At 39.2% G+C, this 17,662-nt stretch overlaps 1 protein-coding gene across 4 annotated transcripts in view; it reads left to right on the top strand.

Moving 5' to 3' along the window:
- The window catches only part of jade2 (jade family PHD finger 2), a 202,354-nt gene that overhangs the window by 35,834 nt on the left and 148,858 nt on the right, over positions 1–17,662 (top strand). For all 4 annotated transcript variants that reach the window (XM_062970359.1, XM_062970360.1, XM_062970358.1 and 1 more), the window contains one exon: positions 17,499–17,656. In XM_062970359.1, the coding sequence (XP_062826429.1) occupies positions 17,499–17,656 (158 nt within the window). The remainder of the gene's footprint in view (positions 1–17,498; positions 17,657–17,662) is intronic.

Below are 17,662 nucleotides of genomic sequence, written 5' to 3'. Positions count from 1 at the left end.
AGCAACATTGTTGGAAATTAAATACATAAAAAGTTCAATCCTTGCTGCGTAGAGAAACAGCTGTGAATCGGGGCGGGGGAGGCAAACTGCGTTGGATAATCCAGAACATTGGATAAGTGAATGTTGGATAAGTGAAACTCTACTGTAGTTACTTACAAATTGATCAGCTGTGTTTCCCTACAAGATTTAGTATAAGAAAGTGTAACAAACAAGTAGCATGAACATACCTCTTTTTTTTTTTAAAGATAAAGTTGAATTCCACAGATTATTTCCCAGCAGAAGGATAAAACAGAAAATTCAGGGTGCTGGCTAAGCCTCAGTTTTAGGAAGAAAGTTCTTCCGTCCTATGAAAGAACATAAAGATTTGAAAATGAGGAAGGAATAGGGAGAAAGATTGTCTGAGTGTGACAGTATCTCATTATAAGGACAATGGGTCAGATGTAGATGACACGCACTCATTTTTCTGCTGTGAAGTAGAGCTTAACTCCTCTCCCTCCCTCAGACAACGCAATAGTAAACCCACTCTGAATAAATCTTGCCAAAGAAAATTCTATGATAGGGTTGCCTTAAAGTCACCATTAATCAGAAACAACCTGAAGGCATACAACAATAACAACATCAGCAGCAGCAGCAAAGTACATCCTCTATATAGGGTAGTGATATACACTATTGTGAGACCATTTAAAAGGCCAGCTGTATTGTGTCAGGGAACAAGAGTTTGCTATGCCTCACACTTTGCTTAAGAAGTGGTTGTTCATATTTCAGATCAGTGGACAAATCCAGCTTTGATAGTATGTAAAGTGGGGTGATCTACATGTTAGTTGCAGCTCGAACACAGTTGTTATGCTCTGTAGTGCCCCTGCCTGGCATTTCGTGGATATGTGCAGTTCATTTTAAAAAGAAAATGTTAGTTATGCATATTTCACCAGACTTCCAGCAAAGGGTATGACACATCGGCAGCCATCACAAGAACCAGACTCCTGGGAGGCACGTTGAATCACTCATCACAGAGCTGGAGGAGAAACAGCTTGCCCCTTTCAGATGACATCTCAAGATTGGGAAATTATTCTGTTTTGGTTGCCCGAGGTGTCATCCTCTGTTGCTGTGGTAAATACGGTTCCTACATTATGTTTCAGGAACGATGACTTTGTGCAACCTGAGAACACACAAATATTGCTGCTTCTTATTAGTTCAGACTGAAAGCTCCCATTTGTGGCTACAAGAAATTGCTTGTTGTTCATAATAAATGGGAAGTGGGTGGGAAGGAGGAGTTTACAGGTGCATTAAATACACTTATTTATGTGCCCATGTAAAGGAGAGAATACATTCTGCAATCACTGTCCTTTCAGACCACCTCCACTCCCTTCCAAAATAACTTCCGATGGTTCCTTAACACTAGGAGCAACTGGGAGAGAGGACTGCTGGTGTTGCAGTCTCTAACATACAGCTAGACAGCTTTGAATTTTGGAAAGCTCCAAAGAAGAACTTTATGACCTCAGTCCCTTTGTAAATATTGCCTTTAGGATTTCAAGATGAAACCCTCTTGTGTAGAAACAGTTGCATTGATGAATGAATGCCCTGGGACATCTTTGACTTGTCCCGCTTTTGATGTTGCATTCTGGTCCCATCTTTTGTCTGTGTTGCCCTTCATAATTTCTCTAGCAGCATAAGCAGGAAAGATAAGGAATCAAAGGCATTAGGACTACATAGTCATTAGCTTAGTCAAGGGTGATGGCTATTATGAAAGACACTGTGACAAGGGATTAGCTATACACATTTGCTGGGCAACCGGAAAAGCAAGCTTCTTTGCACAGGGGAAAAAACCCACACTAAGCCCTTTGTAAACATTGAGGTCATTATGTGCCATTGTCAGGACATCAAGTAACAATTTATTATAAGTGACAGGTTCAGAATTTTCCTTGGCCCATCATTTAGTGTTGTGGGGCATTGGGTTTGAACCTCCCTGCTTTTTGCTTCAGCTTTCTAACCTTATGAAGTAAGCTGATTCCCTGGTTGACCAAAATCTCTTATGTGTCTCTTTGGAGAAAGTGAGAATATGCAGTCACAATACAACACAGGCATTATCTTCCATATGCATAGCAGTATGCTTTATTAACCTCGATCTTATCTTGCCATGATAACTTCCTTTTGGTGAAATAATATGCATTTCTTTTGACCATCTGAAGATACATCAACACAGACACAGCAGCACAATAAAGTTAGCATGTGGTCGGAAATGCAAAACATCTCACCCTTTGTTTTGTCGTTTCCTTTTTATGCAGGATCTGTTTAGTGGCCAAAAATAAAAGGAAAGCATAGGTAGGAAAACCAAGTTCATTGTCTTTCCTTGTTGCTCATAATGCTGGCTAAGCGGAAACTCTACCTATACTTGAAAAGGATTATTGTATATACACTTAAATGATCTTGTTTCATCTTGTGTTTGAGAAACCTTTAACTTGTAAGACCTTTATTATTCTCTTCTTACTGCTAATTCCTGTCATCGAAACAATGTATAGTTACATTGTTCTTACAGTGCTTAAGCTCCATATTGGTTGTTATTTATGAGGTTTCTCTGATAGGATTTAGTAAAAATCCAAGAATGGTAAAATGCAAACCTTCTATGGTTGTTTCCTCATGTTCATGATTCTGGGAGTCTCTTTTTAGCAATGGATGCTCTCCCGAGGAACCAGACTGGAAAATCAGGGTTCAGGATTGTGTGGGGAGCCTCCATACATACAGTGTGCACTTCTTCCTTCTTGCTTTTCACATGCGTAAAACAGCACTGCAAAGGGATGGGGGTTAGCATGCGTTGTATGATTACTCAGCCCAGAAAGAGAATGCCTGAATAGGTTATGGGAGTTGTCAGAAACAGTTCACAGAAACCATAAACAATGCAGCAATTCAAAGGGTATGCTAGGACTCACTGGAATAGACTGTGTAATGCCTGGTTTACATCTATTTTGCTTACCTCATGTTTTCTGGGCGTCTTTCTTTGCTTGCATTGTGTGAAGGGAATGAGAAAATAGATTGAATAGGGATCTGGATAGGAGACATCAAAAGGATTTCAGAGTAGGGCAGCAAAAGGAAGAGGGCAATAATAGAAGTATACAGGAGGTAAATAGAGATCATTATTGAAAATTAAAATGGGAGTTCCTCTTTAGACACAACACACAGTTGTTTTTGAAATAAATGAGAAAGGGTGTTTTTGTAATCCTGTTCAGTGGGATCTACACAGCCAAATATAAAGTGGACTCGATGCTCAGTTGATAAAAGAATCCATGTGACACATAGCACTGCTCCATCCAGCCGTTATCCATGTCAATGGAGCTTGCAATTTACACTGAAGCTTCCTGGAAATTCCAGAGTGATCCTGTAGTTTTGGAGGTGTGGGCAGCTGGATTGGGCTCTATCCACTGTCTACAGCAGGGGTCCTCAAACTTTTTAAGCCGAGGGCCAGTCCACAATCCTTCAGACTGTTGAGGGGCCGGATTATCATTTGAAAAAAAAATACAATCAAATTCCGATGCACACTGCACATGTCTTATTTGTAGTGCAAAATAAGAGGAACAAGAGGAAGAAGAACAATGAAAGAACAATACAATATTTAAAAATAAAAACAATTTTAACCAACATACATTGATCAGGATTTCAATGGGAAATGTGGTCCTGCTTCTGGCCAATGAGATAGTCAAGTTAATTAGGATTGTTGTTGTTGTTGTTTTTGTGTGCCTTCAAGTCATTTCAGACTTTGGGTGAGCCTAAGTCTAAAATCTATTTATTTATTATTTATTTATTTACTGCATTTATTTACTACATTTGTATCACACCCTTCTGACCCCAAAGGGAACTCAGAGTGGCTTACAAATTATACGTACATACAATATATTATATTATTAGCATAGCACAATATTAGCATTAGATATTACTATATTGAACTATACCACTATACTGTAATATTATTAGTAATATTATATGTAATATAGAACATATAATTAATATTATTATATGGTATTATTATTAGTGTTATATTGTATTACATTATAATATTATTATCAATATTATATGTATATACAATATATTATATTATAAAACTGAGGGCGGGGGCCAGATAAATGACCTCAGAGGGCCACATCCGGCCCCCGGGCCTTAGTTTGGGGACCCCTGGTCTACAGTGTTAACGGACCTACCACCATGTTGTCGCCAGCAAGCCACTCTCTCCTAGCTTGATGGCTATGACATCGCATTTCCGGTGATATCATTTCTGGGGGCAAGCCATGTGACCAAAAATGCAACATGGCTAGGAAGCCTCTTGATGGGAGCAACTTGCTGGTGGCAGTGAGATGGCAGTGGACCCGATGTGCCCTCAGAGCAGCAAGCCCATATGGAGGGTCAAAAGCCTCTGGGATGCTCCTGGATCTGCATTGGTGTACCTTTGGAGCCTCTTATTAGTAACAATTGCACAGTACTCTAAGCTACAAATCTTAAAATTGTCTTAAAATTGTGAGGGGATTGAAGTCCATTCACTTCTGCTGCACCCCCTGCTTTCATACAAGCTTTTAAGCTAACTAAGGATAGTTTTGGGTTAAAAGTTTAAAGCTGGAGATAATGTCAGAGGTTTCTAAACAATTCAGTCGCCAGTGTACTTTAAACCATGATTAGTTGTTAACTTCCATGTCCTAGTTTAACTGTGTAAAATTAATCATAATCTTGGGATTCAGTATAAAAGGAAGTTATGCTTTCCTGGATTTTTTACTTGATAACATGAAGGCAGGGGTGTAAAGAAGAAAAGCAAACATGGATACTTCTTATGACAACATTATTACCTAAATTTAAGAACTCTTCTGGTGGTACAGGAATACCAACCAAATTACTTGTTAATACTGTGTGCTGTTTTATATTTTCAAACTACAAAATGGTTTTGCTTCTCCACTGCATACTGGTATTGACCCATGGCCAGAAATGTATGAATTAACAACATGGTAGAAAGTTGGGGATCAAGAATGGTAGAGTGACTGATGGTATTCTTTAGTATCAGTGTCCAAAAATGTAAGTGAAAATCACAGTGGGGCCAATTCATAATGTTGTTTATTACTTTAGAGTTATAAATAGTCTATGATCAGAACATCTAAAGCATCATTTCTATTTCTGAGAATTTATTCTTGCCCTGAGATTAATTGGAGATGTTCTCTTCCGTGCTCTAGCGTCAGTGGTCTAATTAGCTGGAAAGTAAGAGAAGGCTTTTTCTGTGGTTGTTCTTAAGGCTGTGAAACACCCTTTCAAGGAACATATTTTTGTGGTTCTCCATTGTGTCCATTGTGTCAAAAACAGGTTTTTTTAAATTAAAACAAGTGTTGGACATGCTCAGTTCTTCATAGTTTTATCCCCTCAATGCCATAGGTTTTGTTAATAGAAAGGTTCTATAATTGTAAAATATGTTGAGTTAGTTTATTTTTAATTTACCCTGTGGTTAAATTTGTGGGTGAATGTACAATCAGTAGAATTTCTTTAAAATGGTTTGAAACAATTAAGGTATTTTAAAGCATTTTACAACTTTCAAGCATTCATAAAGCCTACAGATTGACAGATTGAAAACCAATGTTATTAATCTCACCAGGTTCTAAATCTTTGGATAAAGAACCAGCTTTTAAATTGATGTCAAGATAAAGGCAGTGGTCATGGCACTTGCGACCTCAAAGTAGGTCATTCAATAGTGTGGTTGCTGTAGCTGAGAAAGCCCTCTTCTGTTTGTCCACACGATACATTAACAATGGACTCCAGAAGAATATCCACAACAGATATCTGTAATGTAGGTGTATGTAGAGATGTGTATCTGCAAGTATCGTACAACCCCTGAATCATACCGAGGCCTCCTCATGAATACCCAAAACAGTGGATAATAGCAGCCCCTATATTTTGACTATATTTGGCTGGAAGCCATTCCATAGAATCATGTTGGAGGATCTAGGGCAGTGGTTCCTAACCTGTGGTTTGCAGACCACCAGTGATCCACAGGAACCAAAATATGGTACATTGCCTCACCATTACTACACCGTTGCCCCAAAAAGGGTTACGAATCAGGTTTTGGTCAACTTTAGATTTGGTTTGCTTATTTATAAGAGTTCTGATTCCGAAAATTGCATTAGATCACATCAGCTTTAGTTTATTAAATAAGGTTTTCTGTGGACAAGCAGATGGTGACTACTTGATAGCATATGTTCTATATCAGAAACTAGAGCTGATGTAGTCTATCCAATGCAGTTTTCTGAATCGGCACCCCAAATTACCAAACCAAATATAAAGTTGACGAAAAACTGATTCGTAACCCTTTTGGTATTAATGTTGGAGAATGTTCCTGGTCAGAGTGGTCCCTGGTCAAAAAAAAGTTGGGAACCACTGATCTAGGGTGAATTTTGACAGGACAGAAAAGGTGGATCAATTCTGGATCAGCATCACCAGAGGCTAAACTCCACATCCCTTAACTGGCTTGGGATCTGGATGGAGGCTACACTTCAGGGCCCTGAACCACCCCGACAGCCACCCTGAGCACCAAGAGGATTTGAAAGAGGGGAGAGGGTAAGGATGACTCTCTTCTTTCCACTCTCTTTTTTCCAGTTACCTTGGTGCTCTGGATATTGTCACTACAGAGGTGCACTGACCAAGCCTTGGAATATTGTGCAACTTCTTTTAATGCAGCTCAAGGCATTTGTCTTTGCTTTCTGTCTTTTAGCTATTGAAAGTGCACAGAACATCTATTTCCACTGACCAAAAGTTAATTTCCAAGAATTATGGTGCCACTTGCTAGCAGGTGTATGAAAATATTTATCTGGAAAATGTTTACATGCATGTGCTAACTGCTGGCTATTTGTGTTATAATCAAAAACATCTGAGGGGATACTAGGCTGGGGAGGAGAAATTCATCATTTATTCTCCCCAGCTCTGGTATGGCAAAACTGCTTTTGTTCTAAAGATGATTACTTTATAGGTTCTACTTTGTTCCTTAGATGATGATGGCAGAATAGTCTGCTATCTCACACATCTTACATGTTCTTTCACTAAAATTGTTTTAAATGAAAGATTGTCTCTTGCCTTGATAGCTGAAGGAAGACCAAATAAACTAGATCGTTAGAACAGATACGTATATTGTGGGGACAAATACAGTATACTGTAAATTTTAAAAAGCCATAGTTTCTTTTATGCCTTGGTGAAATGTAAGTGATCAATGGCAGATCACTCTTTGGAGACTACATGCAACAGTCTTAACATATCATGCATTTTCCTGATTAATTCCTCTTCTCGTTAAATTAGAAGTGTATCCCTTTAAACAGCTCTCATTGTTTGGAGATGCAATTAACAACTTCCAAGTAGATCAGTAGAACTGGTGTTGCTAAGCAGCAGACCTTTAAAGATAATTTGTCAATTTCTGCAGAAGGGAGAAAAATAATAAACAGTCCTATTGAGAGAAAATTGCTTGTTTTCCAGTATGCAACTTTCCCTCCAACATTAGGTCTCCAGTTTATCATTGCCAAATTTATTCTTTATTTAGCTTCTATAAATAATTCAGAAGAGCTTGAGTAGAATAATTGAGTCATTTCCCAAACCCTAATCCCAGATAATTCAAAACAAAAGAGGGAAAATGTTCAGATTACAGTTTTAGAGTATTAGCTGTTGGTAGCTCTCCAGATGAATGTTCTGATTTCTTTTAGAAATCTCTGCAGCTTTCTGTCACTTTTAAAGTATTTGGTTTGAATAGCTTTTCATCTCTGTGCATTTCCAGTTAGGCATCAAAAAGGCAAATGCATAGGATGGACTTGAGTCCGCACACTTGGCTTGCCTTTCAACGGGGAGGCTTATCTCTTCAGAGGTGGGGGACTAGACAAGTAATATTGCAAATACAAGAAGTAGTGTGTCTTATCATCTTCAGGGAAATAGATACCATCATAAATTATTTGGCATAAAAATAGGACTAATCCTCTATCCCAGCCCTGATCTGAAAATCCAGAAGGGACAGCTTGGGGGTGGCAGGAGAAGCTGGGGGAGGAGACTGATTCGGTTAAGTTAAAAAGGCAAGCCTCCAACCAGCGTGGCTGTGCTGATGAGCTCCTTTCAGCAAACATTGATCGTTTGATTACACAGCCTGCCTGCCCGCCCACCCATCCGCCCCCATAGATTATGAATGCCATGTGCTTCCCATTCAAGAAGTAGCAAGGGATTTGCAGCGTCAGAACTGGTTTACTAGATAATCAGAGTTTCATGCGCCAATCCCGTGGGTATGCCTTTCAGGCAAGGAGGTGCCACCAGTGACCAGGATAGGTGAATGTGTAATTCAGGTGACTCACAAGGAATCATGGTGACTTAGAATGAATTAAATAAATGGCCCTATGTAAAAACTGAAAGTGCAACAGCAGCAGCAGCAACAACAATAACATAAACAGTAGTAGCAGCAGCAAAGGCATATTTCATATGTTATGGGAAGTCTCACCAAGGCAGAATGGCAAAAAGAGGATGACCACCACCTGAGAAAGAGGATGAAGGAAGCAAACTGTCAGGTAGTTGATGGACAATTGGGTGAGTTGCTTGTCTTCCCTCGTGGACTCTCCTTAAGACACCCTCCGTAAAAAGCCCTCCAGATGGTGGGGAGGGCAAGGAGGGGAAACACTTCACTGCAGCAATACCAGGGATTACAGAGACCCGCTGACATTTGGTCTGTGAATGAGATTGCGCTCCTCCATTTGTCGTGGTTCATTGGGTAAGGAGTTCAGACGCTGCGTGGATGGGTCAATATATAAGCAGATAGACATCCCCCATTAGATTATGTTAGCCTTTATTTTCTGAGTCTCTATTAAGACTATTTGGATGCTTCAAGCCATCAGAGATTCCCATCTGTGCCACACGCATACACACACATATGGACTTGGCAAATAGCATCCTTCCCAAACATTCATTCATTCTACAGGCGTGCAATTTAATACACCTTTTTTTCAATATCGTAGCTTTTCTTAATGTATTTTGAGATGCTAAATTTGAAAAAAAAAATACAATGTTTTACCACATACTTTAACAAAATTAAGTGTTAATTTCAATATTAATTTCATTTAGTCATATTAAAAAGCTGTGAAAAAGCTACATGATGGAGCTCAAAGTGCCATGTTTCTGTAAAAACCAGGAAAACCATTAAAAAGGTTTCATCACCCTCAGCTTTGCAGACCTGTCTTATGTATTACCAGCTAGCATCTTCTGGTTTTATTCTAGTAACCTGTTCACAATTTTGTATTGCACCTGTAGCTAAAACAATAATATTGATAATGTGGATTCCTGGTTCCCACCCCCCCCCCTAAATCTTAGAGCAAACCACTTCCCCCCTCTTCTGTTCCAATATGCCTGCAGCTGCAGAGTATATTTATAAAAGAGCCCAGCAGTTGCATATTCTGATTTACCAATAATTTCGGCAATAATTTCTCTGTTCATAGGCATGTATTAATTTTGCCAACCAAGCAAATATTATAGTGTCACATTTTAAAATGCTGTGATTTTTATTGAGTGTAACAGCATTGGAATCGAATATACTTAGTTCTTACTTATAGAAATGTATTTGGTGTATTTATCCTAATGAATCGTTGGAGCCATTTGAAGATGCTGAATCTGACAGATTGGTCTAAGAACACAACATACAAGATTTGTGTCAAGAGGGAATTTTTAAAGGTTTCAGGACCATGGCTAGGCTTCTCCAGTTCTTTTCTTGTCAGGCCCCATCTACATTGCCATATATTGCTGTTTCACAATGCAGTTTAACTGCATTTAACTCATAATGATTTTTCTATATGCAGAAGGGTCTTGTAATACTTTTGAAACAAAGAAAAATAAATTGTGGCATAAGGCTTTCATAGGCTTAGGGTGTAGTTTCACAAGTTCTTCAGCCTTTACTGCCAAATAGTGCTGGTACTTCACCAAACTACAACTCCATGGTTCCATAGCATTGAGCTATGGCAGTTAAAATAATGCCAGACTGCATTAATTCTACAGTGTAGATGCACTTTTTGTGTCATTCCTCAGATGCATGGATCCCTTTGCATACTTGCTGATATTCCAAATTATAAGATGTGTCTTTGAACACTGTTTCCAGTCATTCTGAAAGCAAACATTAACACCTTTTTTGAAATCCCAATGTTCTCCTTTATTTACAGATTTGAGCCAAAACATATTTTTGAGCTGTTTCTTTGTCACCTATGTAGCAGGAAAGGAGGGGACAGAGATGCTGCTTGTCCCAGGTCTAAAGGGAATAAGTACAATTAACCAGTACAAGAACCATTGACTGTAATCTCTGCCTGAAAGCAGAGAGGAAGCAAATCTCATGCTGTACCACTCATCATTTCCTATCTATCAACCTTCTGGAAAAAACTGTTTCCCTTTGGGGAAGGGGGGATCCTGGGTGTTACATTTTTAAAAGTGAGTTTTCCAAGCTCAGGTTCTCTACTAGTATACTTTAGAATTGGATCAAATGAGCAGAGCATAGGTATTAACAAATACTATGTGTGCCCATTATAAATGGATTCTCCATCTTTGTTGGTAAGTTTACCTTTGACTTGTCAAATGCTAAGCACTTGAGGGAGAACAGAGGCACACAAGAAAACCCTGCCACCCACCATTGCATCACTTTTCTCATATTTTCAGCCCTCTCATTAATGCTTTTCTGAACCAGGGCATGAGAACACACCTGATGTGATTTAGAGCCCTGAATAATCAGTATTTTATTGTTTTATTAAATTGCTATAAAGGTGAGGCCAATTATGTAAAATTTAGAAACAAACAATGTGAGGCAGCTCCACAATCAGCCTTCTTGAACTTCTAAAGATAAAGTAAGAGAAATGATGTACCTCTCTGGTTAATAGGCCCCTTGTTTCCCCACATGCTCTATGAAGAAAGAAATGTTCTGAAATCAGACTTGAGTCTTCTTGGCTATATTTCATATACAGAGTATCCAGCCAGATGATAGTGCTACCCCACAGTTTTGCACAGATTATTCTTCCTTGCTTGGAAGCATTACGGCTTTCTGCATTGAAGTATCTAATGAGGGCTACTGATGTTCATTTTTACCTTGCTTTTTGAGAGTGTTGACTAACCAGCTGTCCTTTATATTTCAACAGTATTGGGGGCCCTTTTCCTTCCAAAAGTTGCTTCCACCAAGTTTTCCTAAGTCCCCTTTTTGGAAAACACCCAAAACCTCCTTTTTTGTCTGCCAAATCTTTCTGGCTGCCTCTTTTTTGAACATTTCTCCTCTTTAGTTATGCGACTCCCCTTAGGACTTCTAAAGAACTTGGCATATGATTGCCTGGTCTTCTCATATGATAGTCATCTCTTTAGCTTTCCTTTAAAAAAAGGCTTTGTCCCAGTGAACCTCTTATTTTACCTTTTCATTCCCAATCTGTCCAATATGTGGCTAGCATAGGTAAAGGTAAAGGTTTTCCCCTGACATTAAGTCTAGTTGTGTCTGACTCTGGGGGTTAGAGTTCATCTCTATTTCTAAGCCAAAGAGCTGGCATTGTCCGTAGACACCTCCAAGGTCATATGGCCGGTATGACTGCATGGAGCACCGTTACCTTCCTGCAGGAGCAGTACCTATTGATCTACTCACATTTGCATGTTTTCGAACTGCTAGGTTGGCAGAAGCTGGGGCTAACTGCAGGAGCTCACCCCGCTCCCCAGATTCAAACCACCGACCTTTTGGTCAGTAAGTTCAGCTGCTCAGTGGTTTAACCCACTGCGCCATTGGGGGCTCCGTGGCTAGCATATGCACATGTTAATAACATGATGATTGCACACTGCACAGTTGGAGTGCCTTAATTCCACTGTAATTGCTATGGTTCCATCCTGCTGAAATCTGAGGTTGGACACTTTAAGAAGAAGAGCATTTACAATTATCAGCCAGAGTGTATCTGTAAATGCCTCCCAAAGTGCAAAGCCCAGGATTCTGTAGGATGCTTCCATGGCAGCTAAGGTGATATCATAGTGTTACAATTGTATAGTATGAAAGGGCCCCTGATGTGAGCATGCTGCTTGCTACTTTTTGGTACCGTTTGTTTACTTCAGCAAAATACTTAAAGGGGAACTTCCCAATCTTGCTTATAGCTTCTTTAAAAATGAATATTAGCATGTCTCTATGGAAATGGGAAAAAACTGATGAAAAAACATCAAGCAAAACTGAGCGCAAACACACTGCCTGTATGCCTCTCTTGTCAACCTCTTGCTTGCAGAATGTAGAAGTTCAACACAGGCAAGCTAATACGCCTGATCTTTTGGGTAGATCTGATCTTCATCATTTTCTATCACTGCTAGAAAAACTTGTGACTTCTCTTTGTGGATGTCTTTGAGTCTCTGTTGCTCATCAGTCTATTTGCTAGTTTTAAAAAAAGACTACCCTATTCCTAACCTGATGGGAAAGACGGTGTCCAAATGATGTCCTGAACCCAATAATCCCTAGACTCCCTGGCAATGGACCACCCTGACTGAGAATGAGGGCAACTGGAGTCAAATGCATCAGGAGAGTGACATAAATCTTGAACCATTTACTGATTGCCAGTGTTGGAAAGAAAAGGTCTGAAATGAACATTAAATCCTGTCATTAAATTACATTCAGTATATGGTTAGGCAGATTGTCATGGTCACCAATGCTGCTGATGTATACCCAGTACTTAGCCGACTAGGCATCTGTTGGGAGCTCAATAGACAAGTTAAAAGGCTTTGCTTTATCTTGTTTGCTCTTTCCCCCTTGGAGATAGTCACTTGGCAATACTGAGCAACTCGGAACCCAGATACAGTGACAAAGAACAGCAAACACATGAAATGTATTTCTGAAAGGGCAACAGCATTCATTCTGTTTTAGAAAGGTCTTAGATTAGCAGTGGACTTTTTCATTAACTGTCTTCTCGGCTGATAACCAGATAGGCAAAACTGAGAGAGATTCTGACATCTTTTTTCAGATCCCGTCTCAAGTTTAATTAGCATTTATCTTAATCTCATTTTAATTTTTGCACACCAGCAGCATAATCAAATGCTACTGCAGCATTTTAAACAATTACACTATATTGGCAGATAGAGACTTCAAGGAAGCTGACCTTTTTCAAGCCCAGACTTATAAAGAGTAGGCTGTTAATTATGTTTTTATTGGAAGATGCATCCCAACTGTGCCTGGCCATTTCAGCTTTGCTCTGTTTAGATAGGACTGAAAATGTTCTCTGAACAACAGTGGTGGACAGAAAGAGCTGCCGGTGTACAAGGGGGGATCTGACATTATAAGGAAAGGTTGCTTATATTTTTGTACTTCCGCTTTAATTGGGTTTATCAGCTGAAGCTTCAGGGATCAAATGAACTGACCTAAATATTAGGTCTCTGCTGAGGTTAAATATCTCCATGGCTATGAAGATTTTGTTTCCATAATGCCTTCTAGAGCATTTTAGCTTTGTACAGGAAGTGTAAAACCACATTTGAATCATTTATTACAGCTCACACTGAGCGGTAGTTAGGTTGTTGGGAATAAGCACTGAAAACAAATTAAATGGCATCTAAAGAAAACACCTGATCCATCTCCATCCTCCTGCAAGATACAAGAGAAGCCACTAGAGATAGACTGATTAGAGCTGGGTGGCATCAGAGCATTATTGCTGGTTTTGTAGATTATTGTCTCCGATAATAACAGATGGCAGAAGGAAGGAGAAATCATCCATTTTCATTTTCAAATGACCCTTTATTCCCTGAGAAGGCAGTTTAGCTCTAGTCAAATCATAGTTCTCAAGCTATTTCCAGGTAGGAAAGCTTTATTTACTGTGATAGAATTGCTGTTGTTATTAGGGAGCTTTTACTGTAGTAGAGCACATTGGAAATGTTCAGCAGGATAAAAAGAGTCTAGCATGTACCCATAAGGCTGCAGCATTCTTATAATGGTAAGACTCAGTATAGATCATGTAGTAGTTACAAGTATTGCTGAGATCCTGTTTGTGTTTGACAACAGCAGTGGTCCCCAACCTTTTTTTGACCAGGGACCACTTGAATGGGGAACACTTGACCCGGGACCACTTTGACCAGGGACCACTCTCCAACATCAGTACCAAAAGCGTTACAAATCAGTTTTTGGTCGCCTTTAGATTCAGTTTGGTTATTTGGGGTGCTGATTCAGAAAATTGCATTGGATAGACCACATCAGCTCTACTTTCCAATACAGAACACATGCCATCCAGTAGTCGCCATCTGCTCGCCCACAGAAAACCATATTTAATAATCTAGAGCTGATGTGATCTATCCAATGCAATGCTCAGCTCTCCAGAAAGGAGCAGAAATAAAATTAATAAATAAATAAAGTGGAAGGAGGTTTGCGGACCAGATTTTTGTTCTCACGGCCCACTGGTTGAGAACCACTGGACTACAGGCTCACCATATCTAAGCAAACAAATATACTATAGTAGTTTCTCCTCATTTGTGGGAGTTCAGAGTGCAAGGTCTCTGTGATAGTGGAAAAACTGAATATAAATCAAAATTGGAAATGCTTTTAAAAAATCTTTCAAATAATGTGTAGGTCACAGGTCTCAGCCTTAGAGGAGGGCAGAAGCACACCCCTCCCCCACCCAATTCTTGCCAAGGTGACACAGTTCTGCTATAGACTCCATCTACAGCAGTAACAAATCATGGCTTCGGGGGTGATAAAATCAACCACTTTTTAAAAAGGTAGTATTCTGAATTTTTGTCAGTAGTAATTACTTGGGGTGGTGCTATCTTTTCAGGTTTAGGGAGTTTTTGAAGAGCAGTATTCTTGCCTGTCTTTGTGGTATTCCTCACACTGCTGAAGGTAATTTAGGTTTGCCACTAAGTGCACATTCAAAAGTTTGTCAACAAATCTCACCAAGGAAGGATTGGTAGACCCTGAGATAGAAATAGACTTATCTTTCAGGCAATGCTGTAAGTTGGCAGTTTAGGTCTGCCACTTAAAGTAGTATGTACACACTTGTAAATTTATAGAGAAGCTACAATAGGTGAAGCCAGAATTCAGAAAGAAAACTAATGCTGTTTGTAGTCTTAAGAAAACATATTCCTAAGCTCTGGCAGCTATTATGGTATATACTACTTGCCGGTCACTTCCAAACCCGATACCTCTCCCGCTGTGAGGGTTAAACTGGTGACCTCTAAAACAGATGTCAACAAGCTTTTTCTGATTGTGTAAAGAATGCATATATGTTCATCGTTTCGCACAGAGATTACAAAGGCTAACGTCTCAGAATGAATGCGTTTTTTAAAAAAAGAGAAAGAGCAAATCCTGTATAGTAGAGTCAAGCACATTTGTGCTACCATTTGTGTCAAACTGCTTCTGTTGTTGTTTTAAAAAAACTTTATCCACCTTTTGCCAAGGCAGCTTGCAATGCTAATTGTGTGGTAGGAAACTTAAGATTTAAGACTTTCATTTCCTGATCATATCCCCACCAATGACTGGCCACCTTTCTGACTTTTAGTAAAAGATGTGGGTCATCATTCGCACAAAAATGGGTCATCATTAGCACACATTGGTATTTTCCTTAAAAAACACTGCATGTGGTTTTCTCAATTTCTTTTTCGTTCTTTCTTGTGAAATAACCCCAATGGGGGAGGCAAGAAGTTTTCTTGGCTGCATTATGTTTAGCTCTACAACCGAGGCAAGATTATCCTCCTGTTTCAACAAATTCACTTTTTGTGGATTTCTACTGTTACTGTTTGTTTATGCATGGTGTGTATTTTTAAATAGCTTGCCCATAAAATTCATATCTTTGATGCTGCGGAGAATTGTGCTCAGAAAGAAACTGTGTCTAAAGATCAAGTGTAAGGGGAAAGGGGATTTTTACTGATTTGCCTGCAAGGATATAAAAATGAAACATGCATAAGAATTAGGTGACTGTGCAGATGTACTGCTGCATGATCTGTATTTGCACCAGCCATTCAAGTACAAGAAAACATCAACATGTCCCAGGAAAGGCAAGTGCAGTGGAAAACCTGAGTCATTTCTAAATTAGCTTAAAATAAATGTTATTTTTTGGTGTGGCTGTACTAGCTGAATCTGAAGGATCAGCAGTACTGGCCTTTTGCTTTAAGGTTAAGTTGCTTCTATATCAGTGTGGGGAGCAATAGGGAACCAACTCCTGGTTTGCACAAAAGTAAAGTCAAAAATTTTATTTTTCTAGTGCCAGTATCTAATACTGATTTTCCTCCAATGAAACACATGATATCTAAAGTCACAAGTTCATCATGATTCAGTTCCTTCTCCTTATCTTTTTCCATGTCCAGTTCTTTCATCTCTTTATTGTCATGGAAATAATTGGATAAGTTTAGTTCATTGAGCCATTTAATTTCATGAGTCCGGTTCTATAGCATTACACATTCACACACCCCTACTTGGGTCCATTGGGTGAACTTCGGGGCCTCCTTAGACTGTCACACGGAGTCATTTTTAGTCCTAACAACATAGAACAGTGCTTCTCAGTTTATCTGTCATGGAAAACTGGCCATTTCCCACTTCAACATGACAGAGGCCAGCACTAAATTTGTATTCATAGCGTACAGGGACTGATACTGGTCCATGGACCACCCCTTCGAGTGGCAGTCTTTTAGAGTGTGAACAGGGTACAATCTTCCTATGACTTCTGGCATTCCTTTGCTGTCTTTTAGACTTAGCTCTGCAGTGCATGGATATACTTCCCCCTTCCCATCTATAACATGTACATCATACATATTTGATTGTTGCCTTGTGTATTGATGGCCCTTTATAGTAAGGCATTTTGCAGCAAAATGTCATATAACGAATTTCCAGCATAACTATTACTGTTGCTTCCTACCTATTACAACAGAATACGTTTAGCAATGATAGAATTATCTTTGCTTGCCAATAAAGAAAAACCATTTTTCAGTAAGCAACTCAGTTTCTCTAGCATTAAAAATGTGTTGGTACAATTCTTAATATGCATCATGTATGTGGGATGATTCATTAGAACAAAACAGTTTCCATCAGTAAGATTGTTGTGAGTTTCTGTAAGCTGGGGAATTTTGAAAAAAACAATGCAGCTAAAAGCAAACAGAAATTCTGACTAGGGTTCATTGAAACCAACTTGTAGTAGTTCTTCCCATGAAAAAGAAAGAAGAATCTAAAAACGGTACTTGTTGATCAAGTAGCTGTTGGTGTTTCTAGGATATGAAAATTTTCCCCTCAGAGTTCTTTGTTATGTACTGCAACTTATCTTTCTATTGTATATTCTCTCATCAATTATTCCATTAGCATCAGTTCTGATTGCAACAACAGCTTCATATGACTATAGGACTATGACTCATTGGCTACATTTGTTTCAGTGTATCCAGTCACATCCCTCACTTTTCTAAGTCCTGGATACTCTTTGCGTTGATATGTTCCTGTAACCAGAAGAAAGCTGAGCATCAACTCCTAGTGCCATTGGTTTATCCTGCCTCTCACTGACTACCATCTTCCTTTTTTCCAGGTTTTTCGAACCGATCTAATAACAGCTATGAAGATTCCAGATTCATACCAGCTGAGCCCAGATGAGTACTACATTCTTGCTGATCCCTGGAGGCAAGAGTGGGAGAAAGGTGTTCAGGTGCCAGCAAATATAGAAGCAGTCCCAGAACCAATTGTCAGGTAAGT

Source organism: Anolis carolinensis, chromosome 2 (genome assembly GCF_035594765.1).
Source record: "Anolis carolinensis isolate JA03-04 chromosome 2, rAnoCar3.1.pri, whole genome shotgun sequence".
In the NCBI taxonomy this organism is placed as follows: Eukaryota; Metazoa; Chordata; class Lepidosauria; order Squamata; family Dactyloidae; genus Anolis; species Anolis carolinensis.
Note: the sequence above shows the minus strand (reverse complement) of the source record. Positions and strands in the feature narration are given on the sequence as shown.